This window comes from Spermophilus citellus (assembly GCF_964194105.1).
Source record: "Spermophilus citellus genome assembly, chromosome: 17".
Classification (NCBI taxonomy): Eukaryota; Metazoa; Chordata; class Mammalia; order Rodentia; family Sciuridae; genus Spermophilus; species Spermophilus citellus.
In genome coordinates, this window is record NC_138199.1 from 29,229,053 (window position 1) to 29,252,370 (window position 23,318).

The following is a 23,318-nucleotide window of genomic DNA, read 5'->3' on the forward strand; positions in this document are numbered from 1 at the left end:
CCAGGGAAACAGACATGGAAAACCACTTCTTACTTTCAGAGTGTACTTGAGCGGGGGTAGGGTTAAAGTTTTCCATCATGTGAAATCTATTTCACCTTTTGGAAGGAGATGGGAGAGGGTGACAGCAGATCAATATCTGTTTGTTTGCTCACCATCTATGATCAGGGCCAATGATTTTCCATACAAGGTTCCCTATCTCACGTACCTTTGACACACAGAATTTCTCTGCCTGATGACATGATCCTCCAGAACCTTTTGAGGTTTGACTATTGCTCTCTGACTGGTTCCATAGATTAGCTCTTTAGACCACTTATTGGTTCCCAAGGCTTCGTTGCCTGGGAGTCTGTCTCAACTTCTCTCACTTCTAACTTTGGCTCTTAAGATCTTAGCATGAGAGGGCTGGACACAGCTCAGTGTTAGAATGCTTGTCTAGCATGTGCAAAGACCCGGGTTCAAGCCCCAGTAACTTAAAAAAAAAATCTTAGCATAAATCAGAGTCCTAGGCACCTCCATCAACTGGAAGGACAGGGTGGTTGACAGGGTGTGTCAAGTTAGAAGTGCCTATCAGAAATGTTTGGTTCTTGCCAGGTGTAGGAGTATATGCCTGCCATCCCAGCTAATAGGGAGGCTGAGTCAGGAGGATGGCCAAGTTCAAAGCCAATCTGGGTAACTTAGTGAGACCCTTGTCTCAAAATAAAAAAATAAAAGGACTGGGGATGTAGCTTAGTAGTAGAATCCCACTGGGTTTAATCCCTACTATGTTGGGGGGAGATTCTTGTGTCCACAAGGAAAAAATGAAGTTGGACATAAAGGTTTCATAGTTGCTGATGCATTGGAAGTAGTAGTATAGATGCCATGAGTGTGGACAAGGCTGCCCAGGTAGAATGGAGTGTCTAGTGGAGGGATCCAAGAGCATCAGAGGAAAGGGTCAGGCAGAGGTATCTTCAATGAAGTCTGAGAAGAGCAGCTGGAAAGGCTGGGGTGAAACTAGGAGAGAGGGGCTCTATTAGAAACTTCTAAGGAGGGAGGGGGGGTCACTGTGTCATATGCAGTTGAGAAATCTAGCAAAATGAGGCCTGAATTAGATTTGACAACTGGGGACTCACTGGGGATCTCGGGAATAGTTTATTAGGTAGTAGGTAGCCTGGTGGGAGAAGAAGCAGGGGGAATCACATGTCCATTATGTTTGGCAACTTAGAGAATTTTGGACATCAAAGAAGCATATCTTTGGGCTGGGATTGTGGCTCAGAGGTAGAGTGCTCACCTAGCATGGGTAGAACCCGGGTTCAATTCTCAGCACCACATAAAAAATAAAATAAAGACATTGTGTTGTGTCCATCTACAAAAAAAAAAAGATATATTCTCTCTCTCTCTCTCTCTCTCTCTCTCTCTAAAAAAAAAAAAAAGGAAGAAGAAGCATATCTGGGCTGGGGTTGTGACTCAGAGGTAGAGTGCTCGCCTAGCACGTGTGAGGCACTGGGTTTGATCCTCAGCACCACATAAAAAATAAATAAATAAAGGTATTGTGTCTAACTACAATTTAAAAAAAAAAGTTAAAAAAAAAAGCATTTCTGCCTATATTGCTCCCCACCCTGTTTCCACGCATGTTTCTTAGTCAAGAAATCCAAATAAGTTGCTAGTCTAGAGCTGGGGGTGTAGTTTAGTGGTAGAGTGTTTACCTAGCATGTGAGAGGCCTGAGAGTCCAACCCGGGTTTGTGAAAACACACACACACACACACACACACACACACACACACACACATACACAGTCTGTATGTAGAGATCATTTTGGGATCTTAAAAACTACTGCAGAATTTTTTTTTGGTGGCGGGGCTTGTGTTCAGTGCTTTCTCACCGTTAACCTTTAGCTAATGAATTTGCAAGCTGGTAAATACTTGAATTGGTTCAACCTAACATAAACTTGGCTTTTTAATGGTCCAACTGGCAACTGGCTGGAGTGCGTAGCAGCCACAGCTTCACTTGACTCTCTGTTGAACTCTCTCCTTCCGGCCATTGCCTCTGGGTCCCTGGTTTTCCTTAGGCTGGGCCAGCCTCACTTATTTGTTAGTCTCTTTTTCTTCAGAAGCCTCTTTTTCCTCAGAAGCTTAATTATCAAACAAAACATTTATGGCATACATTTATACCATGCTTCCATATTTATCTCAAAACAACGACCAATGGCTTGGCCCTGTTGTACACCTGTAATCCCGGCAGCACCGTAGGCTGGCAATTTTGAGGCCAGTCTCAGCAAGTCAGTGAGGCTCTAAGCAACTTAGTAGGACCTTGTCTCGAAAAACAAAAAAACAAAACAAAATAAGAAACTAGGAATTTGTCCCAGTGGTTAAACTCTCCTAAGTACACCGCCCCTAGGCTCAATCCCCAGAACAACCCCGACTCCCCCCCCCCAAAAAAAAAAAAAACTTCCATCGTTTGCATCTCTGAACACCTTCAAGTACATCCCAATTAAGCCAAATGCTGTGGGACGCCTGTAGTCCCAGCTACTTGGGAAGCTGAGGGGAGAGGATCACTTGAGTTCAGGAGTTCAGGACCAGCCTGGGCAACAATAGAGCAAGATCCCGTCTAGAAAAAGAAAGAAAAAAGAAAATAAAAAAGGAATACCTCAATTATCAGACGGGAAAGAGAGTGGTAAGGCACGTGCGTCCCCTGCCGACTCTCCAGAGCACTGCAGCCGCTTGGGTGCGCAGCCGCTCCTAGCCCGGCGGCCTTGTGGGAAAAATAGTAGGATGTTTGAATTAGAACTACAAATCCCGGTAGGCTTCGCGCTGCAGTCCCAAAGATGGCACTTTTCTGGTGAACCCGGATTTTGTTTTCCAGTGCTGTTGGGGTAGCTGCACAAGCTTGGTTCAATGTTAAAAAGAGTCTTTTGGGAAACATGCTAGCTCTCTCGCAGGGGTGCAAAGGCCAACCTTTGCTTCCACAGCTTCATCCATTTGGCGAATCTGCTGTTCTTTTCGCTGGCTGGCTTCTCAGGGGCCGGACGGGAAGTTTGTGGAATCTGCTGTGGAAAGAACGACACGAGGGTTTCTTAGGCAGCCACGGTCATGGCGGCGGCCGCCCCTAAAGCCGGGGGCTCGGTGCCTGAGGCGCGGGGTTCCGCTGAAGCCCCACTTCAGTACAGCCTTCTTCTGCAATACCTGGTGGGTGACAAGCGTCAGCCCCGGCTCCTGGAGCCTGGGAGCCTGGGCGGAATCCCGAGTCCGGCCAAGAGTGAGGAGCAGAAGATGATCGAGAGGGCGATGGAAAGCTGCGCCTTCAAGGCAGCGCTGGCCTGCGTGGGAGGTGAGACGAGGCTCGCGGGGGCCCTCGGGAGGCTGAGGGATCGGAGAGCCTTGGGGTTCTCGGCCAAGAAGACCACACGCCTAGGAGGCGAGCGACCTGTGCGCCTCGACCCTGACTGCACCCCCTCCTGGTTCAGTGAACTCGGGTATTTCCTCGCCTGACCCTGAGGTTAGCTTTCGCCGGTGGAAATTGAGTCCGAGAATCAGTACTATGGGCAGGGCCTGCAGGTTATAAAATGCTCCACTTCGTTCATTCATTTAATCATTCAACAAGTTACCAAGCAACTGTTATGTGCCGACTGCCACGAGCTGCCGCGTGCGCGGGGAGCAGGGAGGGAAGATGGCTTTTTTTTTTTAAGGTTTTTTTTTTTTTTTTTTAGTTGTAGTTGGACACAATACCTTTATTTCACTTATTTATTTTTATGTGGTGCTGAGGATCGAACCCATTTCTCGCACTTGCAATGCGATCGCTCTACCGCTGAGCCACAACCCCAGCCCAAGGGAAGGTGTCTTTTTAAGAAAAAAATTGACCTTCTGAGTATTTGAACATGTACAGCATACCTCCTGTGTGCTGGTAAAGAGGTTGGTTGCATATTTGCAGAAGAGTTTGAATCTTACTGGGAACAAAAGACATTTAAGAAATGAGTAGTGGGCGAGTGCAAATTTTAAAAAGTCAAATATATTAGAAAGAAAAGAGATCTTTTTGGAGCTGGGACCACTTGAAAGAAAGAGCCATAAGCTGGGCTGGGGTTGTAGCTCAGTGGTTGAGCACTTGCCTAGCAGGAGTGAGGCACTGGGTTCCATGCTCAGCACCACATAAAAATAAATAATTAAAGGTATTTTTAAAAAGAGCCATAGCAGGAAATCTGGGAGGGGAGGAGCCCATGATTTCTTTGAACTTACATTGATTCTGAGGTGGTAAAAACACATCTGTATGGAAGTGTCCTGCAGCTCAGGAAGGTTGCATAGGAACAGCATTTTGGGATCAGCTGTTTGGTAGCTAGGTGGTCTTGGGAAAACTTCTTAACTTCTTGAGAGTGGCAGAATCATGAGCAATGTTAGGAAATGAAAGGAGGCAGAAATGCTAAAGGAGACAGAAGATAGGTCCTGAAAAAGTCATCTTTTTGATCCCAAACAGTAACCCCGAAAACATACCCATGAAATCTTAATCTCTGTTTTTAGGATTTGTCTTGGGAGGTGCATTTGGAGTTTTTACTGCTGGCATTGATACCAACGTAGGCTTTGACCCTAAGGATCCTTACCGTACACCGACTGCAAAAGAAGTTCTCAAAGACATGGGACAAAGAGGATTATCCTATGCCAAAAATTTTGCCATTGTGGGTGCCATGTTTTCCTGTACTGAGTGTCTGGTAGAATCTGTAAGTGTCTCTCTGCTTTCTGAGAAATCCTTACCAGCTGCTATCTCACAAGTGATCTGTCACTGAGTTACATTCCCCAGCCCAGTTAATGATTTTGAACATTTTAATTTATTGGACCTGGGTATGGTGGTGCATGCTTGTAATGTAATCCCAGCTACCCTGGAGGCTGAGGCAGGTGGAACACAAGTTCAAGACCAACCTGGGTAATTTAGTGAGACCCTGTCTCAAAATAAAACATAAAAAGGGCCAGGGGTCTAGCCCAGTGCTGGAGTGCCCCTAGGTTTGATCCCCAGTGCCCCCTTCCCTCGCCCCCGCCCCACAAAGACATTTTGGAGAACCTGAAAAAAATTTTGATTACTTCTCAAATACTGGACTTGATTACTGTGCTCTAGTGCCACCTGCAGGAAGCATCTATGGATACATTTAAATTTTAGAAACTACACTTTTTAAAAAGATTAGGTTTCCTTTGGATAGTAACTAAATTAGCCAACTGGAAGTCCTGTGTATTTTCTGGCTTGTTTCTCTGGCTTGACCTGCGCTTCTGCCCCCACAGTACCGGGGCAGATCAGATTGGAAGAACAGTGTCATCAGTGGCTGCATCACTGGAGGAGCCATTGGTTTCAGAGGTTAGTAAACAACTCTCAAATGGTTTTTCTTTGTGGCCTTGGCCAACGTGCTGATGTTGACATTTCCAAGTATGAGTGTTCCAGGGACACTTGATATTCTTCTGACAAATAGATCTTGACTGCTTCTGTGTTAACCCAGTTTTGGAACTTGCTATTATCTCTATCAGGGTTTCTCATCCTTGGCCTTTGGACCAATAAATCTTTGCTGTGACCGGGGGGTCAATCTTGTTCATTGTAGGATGTTTAGCAAGATGCAGCAGCACCGCTTCAGTTGTGACAATGACAAGTGTTTCCCAGTGATGCCAAAAGTCCCTTGGGGGGCACATCACCCTCACTAAGAACCACTGATCCAGTCTATCTTAGAAAAAAGAACTGCCCCCCTTATTAAGTATATCCAGCAACTTTCTCATATAGGTAAGTTGGAGTTTTTTGGTTTGCAGGATAGTACAGAAGCATAGCTAAGTCCACTCAGCCCTGGAAAACCCATTTGTCCACATGTGCAGAACTTTTAGCTCCAGTCATTTTTAATGTTTACCCATTATTCTTAATTTTAGACAGTTGTCAGTTGTATTTTTGTTTTGTTTTGTTTTGCAGTTCTGGGGAACAAACCCAGAGCCTTGCTAAGCATGTACTCTTCCAATGAGGTATTTTCCCAGTCCCAGTTATCAGTTTTAATTTTATATCTAAATCATAATGGTAATGTTGTTCTTCAATTGAGGATTCTTAGAATTCTTCCCATTGAAAGCTAAATACAAACATTCTAGAAATGTTAGATTATCAACTGTAAGCAACAAAGGAACAAACTGATCCCCACCATCTCTCTCTGTTAGCATGCTCATCGAGTGTGTAGTGCAGACCTCAGGGACTTGAGTTTCCTAGAAGCAGTATCTATTGCTGGGCCACTCTCCATCATTCACACCCTGACTTATCTGGAGCAAAAGCCTCTCATCTTCTGAGAGTCGGGATGATTTGCTGTCATTAAAGTCTGAGTTTGCTCTTCACATAGCCATATGTAATTTATAGAGTGACTTTTCTTTTGGTCTTTTTGTTGCTTAGCTTGTCAGGGCCTCTGTGAGAAGCTCAACTCCCTCCAGGACTGCTTTGATCACCTTCCCAGGAATTTATTCCATAAACAGATAGGGTAAAAGGCCATATGCTTTCATTTGATTCCAAGGACTGGTTCTTTTAACCAGTTTCCTGCCTGTGAGGGGCTATTTCCATAAGACTAGAAGTAGTAATTCTTTGGAATGAGAAAAGTTAAGTTAAATAAAACACAAAGACTTAAATCTTTTTTGGTACCAGGGATTAAACCCAGGGGCACTTAACCACTAAGCCAATTTCCCAGACAATTTTTTTTGTATTTTATTGAGAGACAAGGTCTTCTAAGTCGTTTAAGGCCTTACTAAGTTGCTGAGGCTGGCTTTGAACTCTAGATCCTTCTGCTTCAGCCTCCTAAACTGCTGGGATTATAAACATGAGCCACCCAGCCTGGCTGGTGTACATCTTATACGCTTCTTCACTGAAATTTTTTTAAATTCTTTTTTATAAGTTGTAGATGGACACAATGCCTTTATTTATTTATTTTAAAAATATTTTTTAAGTTGTTGATAGACCTTTTTATTTTATTTATTTATATGTGGTGCTGAGAATCGAACCCAGCACCTCACACATACTATACTAGGCAAGTGCTCTACCGCTGAGCCACAACCCCAACCCTTCATTGAAGTTTTATAGAGCCACTGTAGGTTGAATGAGAATATTTAAGCTGGTTTCTTTGCATCTGTGGGTATACAAACTTTTTGTGAATGCATCCTGACCCAACATCTGTTACCACAGGTAAGGTAATTACTTCTGTTTGCTTTACAGCTGGCTTAAAGGCTGGGACCATTGGTTGTGGAGGTTTTGCTGCTTTCTCTGCTGCAATTGATTATTACCTACGGTGAGAGTAATTGCCTGTGGGGAAGGAGGACGCCATCCCAGGATCAAAGCTGGTTTTCCGGAGGAGAGTTTCTGTACCACTTGGCAGTTGCTTCAGGGGCTGAAGACATTTGTTTTCCTTCATATAGTTGGTGTTTTGAGGGAGCCTTCTGGCTGCTCTCTGTCTCTAGCAGTCAGAGCAACCACACTCTGTGCCACTCCTGGATTCCAGCCAGCCTTTTCAGGGATGGCTATGCCAGATTGTCTCCTTGGAGCCTTCAGGAGACATTGTGTTGACTATTAGGAATTAAACTCCACAAAGGCTCAGTCCTAACCATATCCTGCCCTCTGGGTTATGGGCATGGAGGTGGCAGTATGTTCATATGTACCCAGGAAGCTCCTCTGCCTTGGAACACCGTGCAAGCATCCATCTCGCATGCCAGGGCAGGGCAGAGTAAATTCATGCCATCCAACCAATTATGTCATTTTGTTTTGTTTAGTGTTCTGCCATTCTTGTTAAAAGTATATATATATTTATATTTATATTACAGTTTAAAGGTTGGTTTATTTTTATTTTCAAATTCCACAGTTCTCAAAAATGATGGCAGGCAGTTCAAAGAGTGACAATCCAGTGGGAAAGTGTGACAAACCTCCTGAAAAATCTAGGACTGTTAGATTTTCAGGGTTTGTGTGGATTGTGTCATCTCCACCAGGATCATTAGTTTGGCCAGAAAGCAGCCCTCTCTCCAGGAGCCTACTCTAGCTGCTTTCTAAGACGCACTGAAATTCCTTGTGTGACTCCCTCTGGCCTCTTCACAGAAACCCTCCAGGGCTGGCTGATAGGCATGCCTGCAGTTTGCTGAACCACACGTTGGTTTCAGGCCCAAGCCCAGCTCCAGGACACATGTGGAGGGTCCTACTGTGGTCATCCTGATGACTCAGTCACAGCAGCTACTGGCTAAGGTCAGACATGGTAGAGGGGCTACTCACTGCCACCCCTGTTCTCCACTATCAGTGGATATTTTGATTTTGACCTCATGGTCTTTGCTGACAGTAGCAACCCAGCCTCATTGTGTGCTGTAGAGGCACACACATATACACAAATGTTTACGTGGTCTTTTGTGGTTGGCCTCCACTGCTGTGCTGTTTTGCTCTGGTGCAGTGGTGGAGTAGAGCCGATGAACTCTTGGGCTTTACCTCTTGGAGGAACAGGCAGGTAGGCTCAGTGGGGGCCACATAGTGCTGGCTGCCTTTCTCCTGTACTGTAGCTCCTCCACATTTTCCCCCTTTTTCTTTCTCATTTGCTGTCTTCTATCCTACCCACCCTTAACTAGAATCAGAGACTCAGCTTCAACATCCAAGCATCCCCGGTGTGTATTTGTGTCATGTCAAAGGATAGCTGGTGACACCTTCCTTTAGCTGTTTCCTTTCAATGAATGTGAGCTAGTACACAGGGCTCCTGTCCTCTGTGGTGAATTCTACATGATACTTGCCCCCTTCTTATAAGCATTAAGCTATATCATCACTAGGCTGTTGGGAGCATTCCTCAGAGCTCTGGGAACAAATTTAGGAATCCCTGGGTTCAATCCCCAGCACCAAAAACAAAACAAAATAAAAAACAAATTTAGGAGTGTTTCCTGTACTGTCCCTAAATATTTCAAACCTAGGACTATTCTGAAGCAAGGGCAGTCAGTCAGTCAGTCCTACCGGTACCTGTCAAAATGCTCAGATGCCTGGGATCTTCTACCAGCTAGTCTTGTGCATGGGATTGAGTACAAGAAATGCTGCCCTCCCAATTGACTTGGCAAAGATGGGCCTGGAGGATGTCAGTAGCCATCAGTTCAATAAGCCAAGCCTTGTCCACACTGACTATTCAATCAAGAGAGGAGATGAATAGCTTCCTGTTTTAGATGACTAGGGAGCCAGTATGAGCTCATAAACCAAACAGCAATTTTCAGAGACATCTGTTCTTGATCTCCAGAATAAACACAGTATCCAAGGGCATAAGCTGGTGGGAGCTTACATTAACCAAAGGAGGGTGGGCCCTCTGGGGGATACAGCTTCTCCAACAAGCAGATTAGATCAAAAGACTGACCCAAAGACATGCCACTTCCAAGGAAATTGCAGAGAAAAATTACCGAAAACCAGTGGACAACTAATGGTCATCTCTGAGGTACATTGATGGCCAGGTCAGTGGTTAGACATTTGTACCTCATGTAGAGGACTGCAGCAGCCTGGTCCAAAGGGAGGTCTTTGTGTCGAGCAAAGAGGACTGGTTTACTGCCTCCACACTCTGTCCTGGCTCCCAAAAGGAAGGTTCAAGGACAGATAGCTAGGTAAATAGGTTCCTAGAAATTCACATCTGGATGCAGCTGGAAGTGTTAAATATTTAGATTGGTGGTCTTTCCTGGACTACTGAGAACACAAACATCCACACCACAGGACTAAGTTTTGTGCAAATGTTGGGGCTTTGCGTTTTTTTATTAACATTTTCCTTTCACGTGGTTTACATCAATTTATAATAATCTACATAAATTGAAACAGAACAGAGACAAAAAAATATATCCTTACCAACTTATTAAAGTCAAATAGTAATGAAGGGTCCCATCCTACCTCTATCAGCAAAACTGGCAGCCCTCACCCATTGCCCAGCAAGGACAGGCATGCCTGGGACTCCTGTAGCCTGTCCCTTCAAGTCCTGTTGGCACAGGCTGCTCTGCTAAGTACAGTGACTGGAGGTTCTGGGCTACAGTCCCTGGCTCAGGAGAACCCACCAGGTATTTATTTCCTCGGTGCAGCTTAGTCCATGTCTGGCACCCGACCCTCCCCACTCAGTGGAATTTATAAATATTATAAGCCTTTTGCATTTCTCAGCTCTTCCAGCCTTCCTGTTCTCATACTGCCTAAGCAAGCTGGGGGCTGCAGTAGCTGTCTGACACTGAAAAGCAAACATTTGGAGGAGGCAGGAGACACCCATTTGGGCTGTAATTAGCTCTAGCTGGGCCTCTAATTTGTTATTGACAATCTTCTGGAAGCAAGAATCTTCCATACCACATACCAACAAGTGCCAAGCAGAGACTTCAGGAATGGTCAGATGGTGGGATCTTTTCCTTCACCTGCCCCAGGGAGCAGGGCTCCTTGCTAAGCTGCTAACAGGCAGCTGAGTGGTCAGCATTTCCCTATTCCAGCGTGCAGAGTATACTGTTCCACTGGCGACAGGTATAAAGTAGATCAGGAAGGCCCCTGCCTCTCTCCAAGCAAGTACTTCTGCTTCAGGGCCAACAAGCCCTTTAGACTTACCCCTGAGCACGAGCAGTGGGAGCTGTTTTCCCTAATCCTAAGGGCCTAGAATGGACTCTGGCACATAGAAAAGCCAAGGAGTTGTGCAAAGGTTCAAGCCCCTTTTGCTGGCACTTTGGGAATAAATATTACTCCTTTCCAGTACTGAGCAATGGGTCTCAAAGTTGGGAATGGCACCTCTTGATCCCCTGCGTCAACAATGAGGTCCCCCAGCAAAACCCAGTCCCAAGAGAGGCAGGTGCCTGTGATACTTCATCCTCTAATTTCTGGGAGTTTCCAGAGTTCATCCGAAAAGCTGCATCTAGAAGCTGGGGCAGGGGCAGCACCGTGATGGCTGGCAACTGCTGGATTGTGCCTTCCTTTCCCAGGGTCTGGAGCGCACGTGGCAGTTGGGGCTGCCCCGTGGCAGTGCTCGGCTGTGAAGAGTGTAAAATCTAAGGCAAAAGTACCACGAGGTATGTGAGGTGTCAGGCAGCCTCCGAGATGGAGCCTGCATGCTTCTGGACACCTGCACCAGCCACAGAAGTTGCCCTCCAGGAAGCCTGGCTCCATCAGGAAAGCCTCTGTAACTCACACCAAGTGCAGCTTCCCCGCAACTCAGGTCAGTGCTGACTGTTCCACCTGGCTTGTTTTCTCAGCAGCCTGGACTCTCCTACCTCCCCGGATGCCTTCCTGACCCTCTGGCTCTCTTGATAGCAGGTCACTTGTGGGTCTTTACACTCAAAGGAAATAGAACTCCAGGGGGAAAAAACTGAAAATTCAGCAGTAGAAGAAACAGTCAAAGACGCCTCACTGCTAGGCAGGAGACAGAGCAGACAAACCCCAGAAATCAGCCCTCCAGCTCTGTGCTAAAGCATGGGATTAGTGTGAGTCTGTCTCCTTGTCCAACATTTGCACAGGCAGCAAGGCAAGCAGGTGTGCTCCCACAGTGGAGGGTGGGGAGAGGCCCAGGGCAGTGCATTGGATAGGCCACCACTGCTGCCCAGGACCTCTGCAGAACTTTCCAGGTGTTTGGAGCAAAAACTGAAGCTGCACATGCATGCGGCCGGGCTGGGACGGAGGCAAGGGTGGAGGACACTGAGGGGAGGCTGCAGTCTAGGAGCAGGGCCAAGAAAAGAGAAGCTGGTGGCAGCTACACAGTGCCAAATAAAAGCCCTTGGACTGGACTCAGGAGGAAAGAAAGGCTTGGGGGAAATGAAAGAATAAAGCAGGCTGTGTGCCCACACATGGTCGGTCACTACCTTTTCTGCATGACAGACATTAAACAATTCCCAAACAGCACGGAGCATTAGACACAATTAGAGGTACAGAGGGCAGGAGCCGGGGTGTGGCGGTGAGGCTGGGGGCTTGTCAGCTGGCTTTGTACAAGGTGGCACAAAAGATGCACATATTCCAGTTCTTGGAAGTTGGCTTCCCTTGGAGTCTGGAGTGCTGGGCTGGGGAGTTTCTATTGCAGTCTTTCAAGTCTGTATTGGGGCTCTGGCTGGAGGGGCCAGCTCTGGCCATCCCCCACAGCCACCCCTCCTCGGGCTACACATCAGTGGAAAAGTACAGTGTGTTCCGCTTCAGTTCTGCAAAGGAGATGGGGGGGTGCTGCAGGTAGTAGAGGAGGACCTGCACCTGTGGGGAGACAGGAGAGACTGAGGTTGGAGTCCTTGTCTTCCTGGCCCTCCTCATCTGATCTGTTGAGAAGAAAAGGTCCCTGGGCGGGGGGGGGGGAAGGGGGGGACCAAGTCTGTGTTGTCCCCTGCCCTCCCAAGGATGGCTTTGGCCACCTCCTAGAAGCCACACCTTCCTTTGAAGCCCAGGTGTGTTAGTCCATTATAGCACTAGAGGGCGCTGCAGGACAGAGGGTGGGGAGACTAGAGCCATTTCTCAGTCATAAGGTCAAACCTGGGCCTGAGGTCAGCTTGGCATCTCTGCCCTGATCTTGTCTGTGTCTCAGGGAAGCCTCCTGCCCCTGATAGAAATCCCAGGATTCTCCTATATTCCTGGGCTTGTTTTCTGAGACTGAGGCCCTCTCAGGAAAGCAGGCAGCACCTAGGACAGACATTCTCTGGGCCCTTATCTAGCTCACGTTTTGGCCTGGGAAGGGCAGGACTGTCCACAGCCCTGCCTTCCTGGTGGCGTCCTATACACCAGCTGCCAGCTGCCCAGGAGGAGAGAGGTGTGGAGACTTAGCTGTTTTCGCTACCCCTCCACCTGGGCAGTGCTGAGATACCTGTGCCATGACATCATGGGACCAGATGTCTGCAGCCGATGTGAGATGTGCTTTGCTCTCCACTTCTGAGGGTCTCAGTAACGTGGGGCCAAACACGGTGGCCAGGTTGTGAAGCGACATTTTGTTAATGGGCTCCTTCTCAGCAACCCTGAAAGGAAGAGCAGGGAGAACAGAATTCACTCCCCGGCGGCTACTTGGAGATGTAGGGCCTTTGGCCTTAAGCTCCTGGAGGACCTCTTGCCTCCCTCTTTTTAGAGTAGAGACCTGCTGGTGGTAATGCACTAAGCCAAAGGATCAGTGCCCAGCTATGTCTCCGTATATTGCTGTGACAGATTCCCAGCTTCTAGGCCATCGCTGACCTGATGGTAAACTGCCAGGGCCAGAAAGACTCACAGCCATCTACTCCAACTCCCCTGCCTTAGAGAAAATGTTACTGATCTAAGAACTTCCCCTGCAATAGCACATACTTGCTATGGTGCTTTGAGGTGGGTACTATTATTATTGTCATTCCCATTATAGAGATGAAGAAACTGAAATACAGAAAGGTTAAGTGACTTGTCCATAGTCACATACCTAGCAAGTGCGGACAGCTGGGATCTAAATCGGGGCAATTTGCCCAAGAACCCATGCTCTCAACCATTTTGCTCTTTACCTGTGATCCAACAGTCTAGCTGTGGGGACTGGCTGCAGGAAGAGACAGGGGAGGAGCAGGGGGCAAGGTGGGGAGGGCCTGCAGCTAATTAGCTGGTAATCAGACCTAGGTTCTGCCTGCTGTGCTGGGGCAAAAGCAGCCCTAACTCCAGTAGAAGCCCAGGGCCCTCCTCCCTGCTGCTCTAGGGACCTCAGGGCTGCCTCCCTTTGGATCTTTCCTGCTTCTCTTGCATAATAGGCCAGATAATGTAGATCTTCCCTTGGATGCCAGCAGGAGTTGCCATCTGTGCCAGGTGTCCAAGAAAGCCTAATATCACCAAACACACCGAGAAGTGCTGGGCCTCCACTGTTCTAGGAAGTGTTTCTGGGGTTGAGACAGACCAACCCCAGACAATGTCCCTCACTGCCTCCCTCTGACACCATATAGTTCCCACCCTCTGGGCAGGAGCCACAGATGTGCCTGCTGTTTTGGAAACAGGCAAACATTGCAATGCTAGCAGACAACTGTGCAGCGGGCAGTGCTCCATGTGCGCACGCGCGTGCACACCCCCAACCTCCCCCCACACAACACACAGAACCAGAGGCCCAGATGTGGGAACAGACTGTGCCCGATTCCCAGGGCAAAAAACCTAATGAATTTTCCCCTCCTACTCCTCCTCTGTGTATCCTCCCCACAACACTCGTCAAACTATTTGGGAATTGGTTGAGGTTTTGGTTCTGGCCAAACCAGAGGGAAAATGTCTCATAATGGGAAAAACAAGACACCAGCCCCAGGCACATCCAGGTCTCCCTCCCTCCAGAGCCTGGCCTGGCTGCACTGCAACAGGCGCCTGGGCCTGAGGATGGGAAAGCTCAGGGGGCGAGGGTGCTGGTCCACAGAGAGGCCCTCTCAGGGCTCCCTGGTCGTGGCTGGCAAGTTGATTTAAAGGACACCTAAAGTACTTTAAACTACTATGTATAGCTATAAAGCTCTAACAACAAATAAAAAAATTTAGAAGGGCTGGAGATGTGACTCAGTGGTTTAGCATGCCTAAATTCAAGCCCCAGTACCCTACCACCACCAAAAAAAGGGACACCTAGTGACATCTCTTCCTCACCCATGCCTGAATTAATCCTGGGCTCAAAAGTAATTCAAGTGATTCAAGGACACTTTATGGCTAACTTCTAATTCTGAACCCTGAGGTAGCACCAGCTTGGTTTGCCCTAACCAGGGAAGTTGAGAAGGGACTTAATTTAGGAAAATGTAGGTACTAGGCACAGATCTGTAGCTAACCTAAGCAAGTCCCTGTGGACTTGGGGAATCGCTTTCCTTATCTATTAAATGAGGCATCAGTGGAGACCAGTGGGTTTCAAACTCGACCGACTCAAGAAAACACATTTTATGATGCAACCCAGTATACACACGTCTATAGTAACTGAACAAAATGGCACTTACACTTCCTGCTGCAGTGTGCCCTGATGCTGCCCTTTCTATTCACTCAAAAAATGCTAAAACTAACTGACAGGTTGGGGCCCATTAATTGTAAAATTCTCCCACAGCCCACAGCTCTAGTCTTACCATTCTGAGCACTTCATGGCCAGTGTCTGAGGCCTTTGTTAGGACCCACATATTTCCTAAAACAAGCTGTGTGCAGGAAGTTGAAAAGCAAACTCTCGCACGTGGCCTAATAGAAGCCAGTACCCACTAGGAGATGCTGAGAAGGTGGGGTCCCCTAGTGGGACATGTGGGGCTGCCCTGGGTCTCTGGCCCTTCCCTTGGTAGGCCGGTCTCATTACCTTTTCAAGTGTTCCAGCAGGAAGAGGAAGGTGATGAGATTGGGGTCGGGCAGGGAGCGGAGCAGGTGCATCATGCAGTTCTCCTTGGCGGCAGGGTCTGACAGGGCTGTGGGGAAAGAGGGGCTAGAGCAGGGCTTGGTTCCTAGAGAACCCCTGGCCAGAGCTCCTGTGGCCACCAGGCTGTGAGGCCCGGGTAAATCCAGGCTGCTGGTGTTCAGGGGAGCAGATCCCATAGGGTAGGCCTGGCATCTGGGTGGTCTGTTAGCAGCAGGTTCCTCCAGGAGGCCCTCCCATGACTAGTGACTAGGCCAGAAGGCAGGCTGGTGAGAGCAGTCCCCTTCCATCCCTCCTACACAGATCTTTGTCCCCAGTGCCACTCCACTCCCAGTCTATATGCTAGGTTCAAGCCAATGGTGGCAGTTCTGCCAGGGGTGGGGATGTTCTGTTAACCACCTCTCCCCCAGGGGTCCTCATCCCCCAGGGGCCAACACCCTGCCTGCCCCAGGAGAAGGAAAAGCAGGAAGGATGCATCAAGCCTGGATCTGACCCAAGCAGGTGGAGGTAAGAGCCCTGCCCTCAGCAGAGGCGAGGAGAGAGCAGCCCTGGAAAGCATAGCACAAACTGTCCCCAGCACCTTCTGGCTCACACCAGCCTCCTCCTTGGCTCCAGGTTGCTGGCTTCTGACTGCTCACCTCAGGGCAGTCTTCCCTAGATATCTCTGGTTCCAAGCAAGCAGGTCAGTGTGCAAAGAGGTCAAATGGAGGGCTGCCCATGGGGACGTGAGGGAAGAGAGGCAGGCCAGAAAGGCCCCAGCCTCTGCACCAGGCCCAGCAGCCATATAGCCAGCTGGTGCAATGGACAGGCCAACGAGCAAGGGAGGCCACAGCCCCTTGCTCTTTACTTCACTGGTCATGAAGGCCCAGCTCAGCCCAGTCCAGCTTCAAGACCCAGGAGCCTCACCGATGCCTTCCATAAAGGCTGGGTAAAGTCGGTCTGTGAGGAGAGGCTCAGGCAGTTCCCGGAAATACAGCTTGAGGGTGCCAGCAATGGCATTGATGTCCATGTCACTCAGCATTAACAGGATGTCCTTGTTATCTATAGGGGAGGGGGAAAGGTCAGGGACTGGCCTCCAAGTCATCCCTCTCCCCCACATCCAGCCTTTAGCCCTTTCCAGCCCCACAGGGACTGCCCAAGGCAGACCACCACCCACTTCTCTGCCTCTGACTTTCCCCAGAAAGGTAGGACATAGGTAGTACCCACAGGATCTGTGAGCAAGCTCTGTTGACTGGGGTGGGGGAGACAGAGAGACAGGCTGGGTTGTCTGCCATGGCTTCCCAGGAAAGGAGGGGAGGGAGAATAACTTATCATCCAGAGTCCTAGAGCCACAATCATACCATGTAGCAGGCAGCCTCCTTCCCAACTGGAATCCCCCCCCCCGGCCACTGATCTCTTCCGTGGAAGGCACTTCACATTTTTCACACCTAAAATCATGTTCTGACAAAATCTCAGCTTCTAGGTTGTACAGGGGAGCCATGTGCCAGAACGTTCCTGACCTGGATCCTATCTTCTGCCCCAGCCTTCCCCCATGGGCCCCTCTCCACCTGGACTCATGGCTGCTGGTCCAGTTTAGGCTTCTTGACCACTAGGTATGGTGACACAGCTGTAGCCTGACCCAGCTGAATAGGGAAACCAGAGGGCCAAACCCCACCCATACCACCAAGGGGCTCATGCAGAGGCAGAACTGCCCCACAGGACACCAGGGCCTGGAGACATGAGGGAGGCCAGCTCAGGCCATGGCTCTGTGATCTCCCTGCAGCCCACTAGGCACTAGGCAACAAGCACAGAAGCCAGGAACAGAGTCTGGAGTCCAAAACTCTAAACCCAGGCAGGAAACCTACAGGCTGGTAACCCTGAGCAAGTGACTTGGCTTCTCTGAGATCTGTCCATGTTCTTATCTGTAGCAGTGGATATGAGACTGAGAAAATGCAGATTACATGAGAAAAAGCAGAAGCAGGCTGGCCACAAGGACGTGCACGTCACAGGCCAAGGCTGCCCTGCCATCAGGTCCAGACCCCTCCATGCAGAAGGCCTCCTGTCTAGTGAACCTTCCTACCCACCGCACCAGCTGGGCCTCCCAGACTCACTGGCATCAAAGACAGCTTTCAGTGCCTGGATGTCCGTGGCCACTCCTGATATCCGGTAGATGCCAACCTCCTCGATGCCCCTCTTCTCCACCTCTTCCACACACTGCCGCACGATGTAGGGCACCTTGGAGCGCTCCCGCCTGCGGGCAGAGGATGCAAAGGGAGGATGGAGGGAGCCTCCTAGTGCCAACTGCACCGTCCCACCCGCCCCAGCATACCTTGGCCGCTAGGATGAGGGCTGGAGGGAAGGAAAGGGTTAAGGAAGAGGCCGTGCCACCCCACCCTACACAGCCCACCAAGGCCTGCCTCTTGAGCAAGGGTGCAGGTGAAAGAAAGTTCTGGGAGATGCCCAAAGACCCTAAGAAAGAATGTTCCCTGAGATTCAAATGCTTATGGTGGGGGGTGGAGGTGGGGGTACAGCTCAGTTGCAGAGTGCTTGCCTAGAATGCCTAAGGCCCTGGATTCAATTCCTAGACCTGGAAGAAAAAGTAGTCTACACAAAGAGGTGGGTCAGGGCCTGAAGATGAGTGGCACAGTGGGACAGTATGACCTGAGGCACACAGCCCTTTCCTGAGCGGCAGCTACTCCCGGCCTCCAAGCTCAAGGGTGGCCTGCAGTCATCAACCAGTCTGGTATTTTCCCCATGAGATCCTCCAGTGTTTCCATGCTGGCTCGCTTATTTCTAAAGTATTGTGTGACCCAGAGAACACACCTCTGCAGGCCACTTTTGGCTTCCAAACAAGCTGTCTGTGACTGTTGACCTGGGGGTGATTGATTAGGTGCTGGCATAGGCAGGGGGGCTGGGAGGCCAGGGCTGGTAGGGACCCGAGTGCTAGTCCCAGCACTTGGACTCCAAAGCAGCACCTACTTAGTCACCACACTGATCTTCACCCCAAAGACGCCGGTCTGCTTTTTGGATGGGGTCCTCTTCAGGCTCATGTCCCGGCTGGTGAATTTCATGGAGAATTCCACTTTGATCTGGTTGGGGGATGAGTCAGGGCAGGCATTAGTCTCCCGAGGGCATAAGTGTCCATGGACTGCCCCCAAAACACAGGGGTTCCCCTCCCCCCAGGAGTGCAGCAGCCCTACCTCCCAGGGCTCCATCTCCACACCCCCCCCCCAGGTAGGAGTGGGAGTGAGAAAGGCATGGGCAGAGGGGAGAGCCCCAGCTGGGCTAGGGGAGGGGGCGCCAGACACATCCTTTCCCCAGGAACTCACCCCATTCATCTCAATCACATCTGTGTGCCAGTTCTTGGTTTCTACAGTTTGTGGATCCAACTGCAGAGAGAAAAAGAAAGGGGCTGTGAGGGAGGGAGTGGGGACAGCTCAGAAACCAAGTCAGTACTCTCCCTGCTAGGTGGCAACTGCTCACCAGCCAGCAATGGTTAGGAAAGCGGACCCATGATGCTTGCCAGGCATGGTAGTGTACGCCTGAATTCCAGCAACTCAGGAGGCTGAGGCAGGAGGATTAGCCTCAGCAACTCAGCATGATCCTGTCTCAAAATAAAAAAAATAAAAATGTCTGCCATGTGACTTAGTGGTAGAGCATCCCTGTGTTCAATTCCAATAATAAAATAATAATAATAATAATAATAATAATAATAATAATAATGATAATAATGATAATACTGCCTTAAAGCTCATCTTGAAATCAACCTTCAAACTTCAGGTGGCTCCAGCCCTCATGCCCCTCCCAGCTATGGCTGTTGAAGGACCTCCAGACCCTATGGAGGCGAGGATCCTCTATTAGTCACTTTTGCCCATCACATCACACTGACTCCTGGTCACCATGCTGGGAAATGGATTTTATCAGTCCATTTCACAGATGCAGCAACTGAAGGTCACAAGAAGTAAATAACTTCCTCAGCCATTTGAGGTCAGAGTCGTCAGAGAAGATCTAGACCTTGGCCCGTGCATATCGGAACACCAAATGGGTTTGAATCCCAGCTCCGCAGCTTGCTATAGTGGAGCCTGGGCAAGTTTTTACCTTGCTAAGCTTCGTCTGTACAGGGCAGCCAGTACCAGAACCTGCCTCACTGGACTGTTGCGATGAGATACAGGTTAAGGGATTGGCTCCCAAACAGGCGAACTCTCTATAGGGAAGTCGCCAGACCTGGGCTGCAGCTCCAGGCAGGAGCAAGTGCCAGGAGAGGGTCACTGATATCCCACACTGGGACTGTTCAGAACTCCCTTCCTCTAATTAGTGGCCTTCAAACTCAGTGGTTTGTGCACCCACAAAATAATTTTGAAAAACAATGTGCTCCGGAGCACATTTTTAAGTCATCTCAACATTTCTAAGACAAGTTCAAATTGCTGCAAAGAATGTGATTTCCAGAATAATGTAAATATTGACAGCTTAAAATAAAACCATTACATCATGCTTTAAATGTATACAGTAGAATCTAATTACTGTAACGATTTGATATCCACCATCCTCCACTTAAAAATACATGAACAAGCTCTTTGTTCCCTTGCAGAATCCCTGTTTCATTTCTCCTTAAAGGGTTCCTCCTAGTTTATATTTTAATATTTTCAAACCTTTTACTCATTGCCATATTATCATTTGCTCCCAAAATATACCTATACATTGAAATGAAAAATTTCCTGAGACCACAAGGCTCTGAATACATAAAACATATTCTGGACCTGTTATTACCATGATGAGCAGAGCACACTGATAAAAATAAACCAACACATCCCACATTTTAATAAATATCAAGCAGCCAGGTTAACACTATGGTGGACTTTTATCTCTGAATGAGATAGACAGAACACCTCTCCTACGTTGGGGCACAGATCTCTTCAGATATTTTTTGCTGGAGTAAAATGGTGTTAGCACCGACTCTGTTCACATTTTTTTGTCTTTATTTTAAAGGATGTAAATGATAAACATTGTTCACTAGAGGAGGCTAAATAAGGTTATATTATAGCAGTGTTAAGCAAGTCTTTAATCTCTTTACATGTCATTTACCTTAAATTACTCATATATCTTTGATCAAACTTAAAAAAAAATTTTTGTAGGTGTAGATGGGCAGAATGCCTTTATTTTATTTTTTTATTTTTATGTGGTGCTGAGGATCAAACCTAGTGCCTCACACGTGCTGGGCAAGTTCTCTGCCACTAAGGTATAGCCCTAGCCCAAACTTTTTTTTTTTTTTTTTGGTACTGAGGAATTGAGCCTAGGGCACTTTACCACTGAATTACATCCCCAGCCCCTTACTTTTTTTTATTTTTATTTTGAGATAGGTTCTCACTAAGTTGCTTAGGGCCTTGGTAAATTGCTGAGGCTGGCCTGGAACTTGTGATCCTCTTGCTTCAGCCTCCTGAGTCACTGGGATTACAGGCGTGCACCATTGTGTCTGGCTCAAACATCTTAAATGACCTCTCAGCCGATAATCAGGCCCTTGTCAGTGCAGTGGAAGGCAAAGAACTAGACAACACCTGGCTAGAAGGCTCTGTAACCAGCCATTGGAGTCTTTAGTTTTCTCAACACCTACTCTGACGTTTCTGTGGCCCCTCTATTGTCACCTCCAAGGTCTGGGTCAAGTCATCATAGGAGCCCGATCTTCAGGCCTTCCATCTACAGAGGGGAGAGCGATGGTGAGGTGCCCATTCTCAGGTGGGCGTTGAGGACCTGCAGCTGATTACCTTTGAGCTTTCCCTGCCCAGCCAGCCATTGGGACATCATTGCATACCCCAGAAACGAACCACTGCTCCGACGGGCCACCATCCTCACAGAGGGAAACTGGACCTGGGTCAGTCAAGTCCTTTTTTACCTTCTGTCTCCCACATACTGGCTGGGGACAGGGGGCACTCAAACCTCCTATGGGGGTCAGGGGGCTGCACCCAGCTGGCCCTAGGCCTTGTGTCTGGGCCAGCTGTGGCCCAGGTCCCATCCTTAACAGTCAGTTCTCTGACCAGAGGAGGGATGAAATTGAAAACGGGAAATGGAAAAAGGAGTGTGGTGGGAAGCCCAGGCCCCACGACCTCCTCAAACACAAAGGTAGTGTGAAGCAGCCAGCCTGCGGCTGCCCAGGCTCTCTGGTCCAGAAGGCTCAAGGCCAGGGGTCTGAGTGGGTCCCATCAGAAGCCCGATTTTGGCATCACTCTCCTGAAACCTGCCTCCCCGCTTAACTTCTTTTGTCCCCCAAATCCTGCCCGGACCTGAAGCACAGGTTGCTTCTTGCAGTTCCTTCCTCCCATCCAGACTGCTGGTTCTTTAACATAGGGTCCAAGTCTGCCCCCAGCTCTGTACCCCAGCAGTGACCACAGGGAGTAGAGGGATCTCAGATGACGGGCAGATGTGTCCTTTGGGAGACACATTCTGAACTGACCAGCCTCCCTCCTTTATTTTGCAGTGTTGGGGACCAAACCCAGCAGGTGCTCTACCAGTGAGCTACAGCCCCGGTCTGCGTCCAGCCCTTTGGAAGGCAAGTCTCTTCAGGTAGCAGCATACCCCTCAGCCAATTCCACCTGGCTGGATTCACCTCAAGCCATTCTCTTGCTCCGGTTTCAAGTGACCTGGCATTTCCTAGCAGCTGCTATGAACTGAGCCAGTGGTCCCTGCCTGAGTCCCAGAGTAGCATCTGGACACAGCAGGGGAAGGGCAGGATGGAGTTTCAGGCTGACCTGGGTCTTCTATTCCATTGTGTGCATCTGAGCAGGTCACTGAACCTCCTTGAACCTCAAATTCCTCGTGGGGGTATCTATGCCTACGTCTCATGAATTTTCCGTAAGTCTGGCACTAGAACAAACCCTTGACACACAGCATCTCAGTTCACTGTCATAAGAAACCTGTGAGGTTTAAGCCTTCATAGCTGTTCCCATTTTACAGATGAGGACACTGAGGCTTCAAGGAAGGAATCTGGCCAGTGCTGATTAGCTAGGGAATGAGAACTGGGATACAAAATCGGTTCTCCCTGACCTGCTCTTTCTGTTAAAGCTGCAAGATAATGAGCACTGTATCTAACCAGGCACCTGGGCCTGCAGGAGACAATGGCACCTGCCATCACCTGAATTTATTCAGAAAGGAGACATGAGGCCTCCTGGCACAGGGTCTGGTGCCTGGCAGGTTGCCTCAAGCACAATTCCATTTCTCCCCTCCCCATCAGGTGGTTCTGTTTTGGGACAGCATGTGAGGTAGGAAAAGCAACTCCTGACGCTAAGGCCTGACTCTAGCCTCTCTCTTCCAGAAAGCCCCCCCCCCCCAGAGAACCCCAGGCCACTGGAATCCTGGTTCTTCTCTGCCACATGAAGAGCCTTCCTCCTCCATTTGCTGTGATTTCACATACCTCAGCCTTTCTGAAGCCAGTCCTGAGTAAGGCGTCCCTTTCTGGTTTGCTGTGAGTCCCCACCACTGCCATCTTCCTGATCCCCGCTGCAGGTGTGGTCCTGGTACCTGCCCAGGAAGGCCTGCCCAGCCCCTGAGTGCCTTGACAATGATGCTCAGACTCCCAGGAGGCCAGCAGCCTTCAGAGACCAAGTCTATTTCAGGATGTCATTTAAATACAGAGAAGGGAGGGTGGGGAGCAGAGAGGGACATGGCACATTTTCCAGAGAAATGATGCTGCCTGAATTGCTGTGACTATTTATAACCCCTGGGAAATGTGGACTCTGCTATGTCCTGATTAGATTAGTGCTTGGGGTGGAGAAGCCAGCCCCTGGGATATCAGTGAAGGGGAACACCTGAGTGTTCACCCCCTAATCCCACTAGACAGGGGCCATCCATGGGCCCTGGGGAGCAAATACCTGGGGGACAACAGATCACCTGAAAGAGACAGATGGGGCTTGCAAAGAGTCAGGCTGGGGAGACCCACCAAGGCCCCTCTTCACACCACAGGTAATGCATATGCAGTGTGTCCCCCTAGAGTGGGCACAGGCAGGAGACAGCAATGGGCCACAAAATACCTTGGAGAAAGTTATTAACGGCTGGACGTCACTAAGGGCAACCCAGTCATGTTCTTTTAGTCTTTGCCTTTAGCCATGGTTGAATCCTGGCCACACA

The 23,318-nt window shown here is 49.0% G+C and overlaps 2 protein-coding genes across 8 annotated transcripts in view; one reads left to right on the top strand and one right to left on the bottom strand.

The window, feature by feature from the left end:
* Nucleotides 1-2,821: 2,821 nt before the first annotated feature.
* Nucleotides 2,822-21,763, top strand: TIMM22 (translocase of inner mitochondrial membrane 22). Of its 2 annotated transcripts, XR_014019532.1 has the most exons (5): nucleotides 2,822-3,301; nucleotides 4,483-4,679; nucleotides 5,233-5,305; nucleotides 20,850-21,069; nucleotides 21,673-21,763. XR_014019532.1 is itself a non-coding variant. In XM_081272947.1 (4 exons), exons 1-4 carry the CDS (start codon nucleotides 3,064-3,066, stop codon nucleotides 7,246-7,248), a joined length of 585 nt encoding a protein of 194 aa, XP_081129073.1. In that variant the 5' UTR covers nucleotides 2,830-3,063; the 3' UTR covers nucleotides 7,249-9,830. The 2 variants fall into 2 exon arrangements, 1 of the variants encoding a protein (XP_081129073.1); XM_081272947.1 differs by lacking the exons at nucleotides 20,850-21,069; nucleotides 21,673-21,763 and adding an exon at nucleotides 7,172-9,830 and having other exon boundaries at nucleotides 2,830-3,301.
* Nucleotides 10,949-23,318, bottom strand: part of ABR (ABR activator of RhoGEF and GTPase) — a 192,626-nt gene continuing 180,256 nt past the window's right edge. For all 6 annotated transcript variants that reach the window (XM_081272941.1, XM_081272942.1, XM_081272943.1 and 3 more), the window contains 7 exons: nucleotides 18,533-18,592; nucleotides 18,183-18,292; nucleotides 17,315-17,454; nucleotides 16,131-16,265; nucleotides 15,171-15,276; nucleotides 12,744-12,891; nucleotides 10,949-12,142 (listed from right to left, as the gene is read on the bottom strand). In XM_081272941.1, coding sequence (XP_081129067.1) covers nucleotides 12,053-12,142; nucleotides 12,744-12,891; nucleotides 15,171-15,276; nucleotides 16,131-16,265; nucleotides 17,315-17,454; nucleotides 18,183-18,292; nucleotides 18,533-18,592 — 789 coding nt within the window. In that variant the 3' untranslated portion in view covers nucleotides 10,949-12,052. The remainder of the gene's footprint in view (nucleotides 12,143-12,743; nucleotides 12,892-15,170; nucleotides 15,277-16,130; nucleotides 16,266-17,314; nucleotides 17,455-18,182; nucleotides 18,293-18,532; nucleotides 18,593-23,318) is intronic.

Bases quoted from the DNA above. Each gene is read 5' to 3' on its own strand.
- TIMM22 (XM_081272947.1), top strand. From the start codon at position 3,064: ATGGCGGCGGCCGCCCCTAAAGCCGGGGGCTCGGTGCCTGAGGCGCGG. The intron at 4,680-5,232 runs GTAAGTGTCTCT...CTGCCCCCACAG, and splicing joins CTGAGTGTCTGGTAGAATCT to TACCGGGGCAGATCAGATTG. The intron at 5,306-7,171 runs GTTAGTAAACAA...TTTGCTTTACAG, and splicing joins AGGAGCCATTGGTTTCAGAG to CTGGCTTAAAGGCTGGGACC.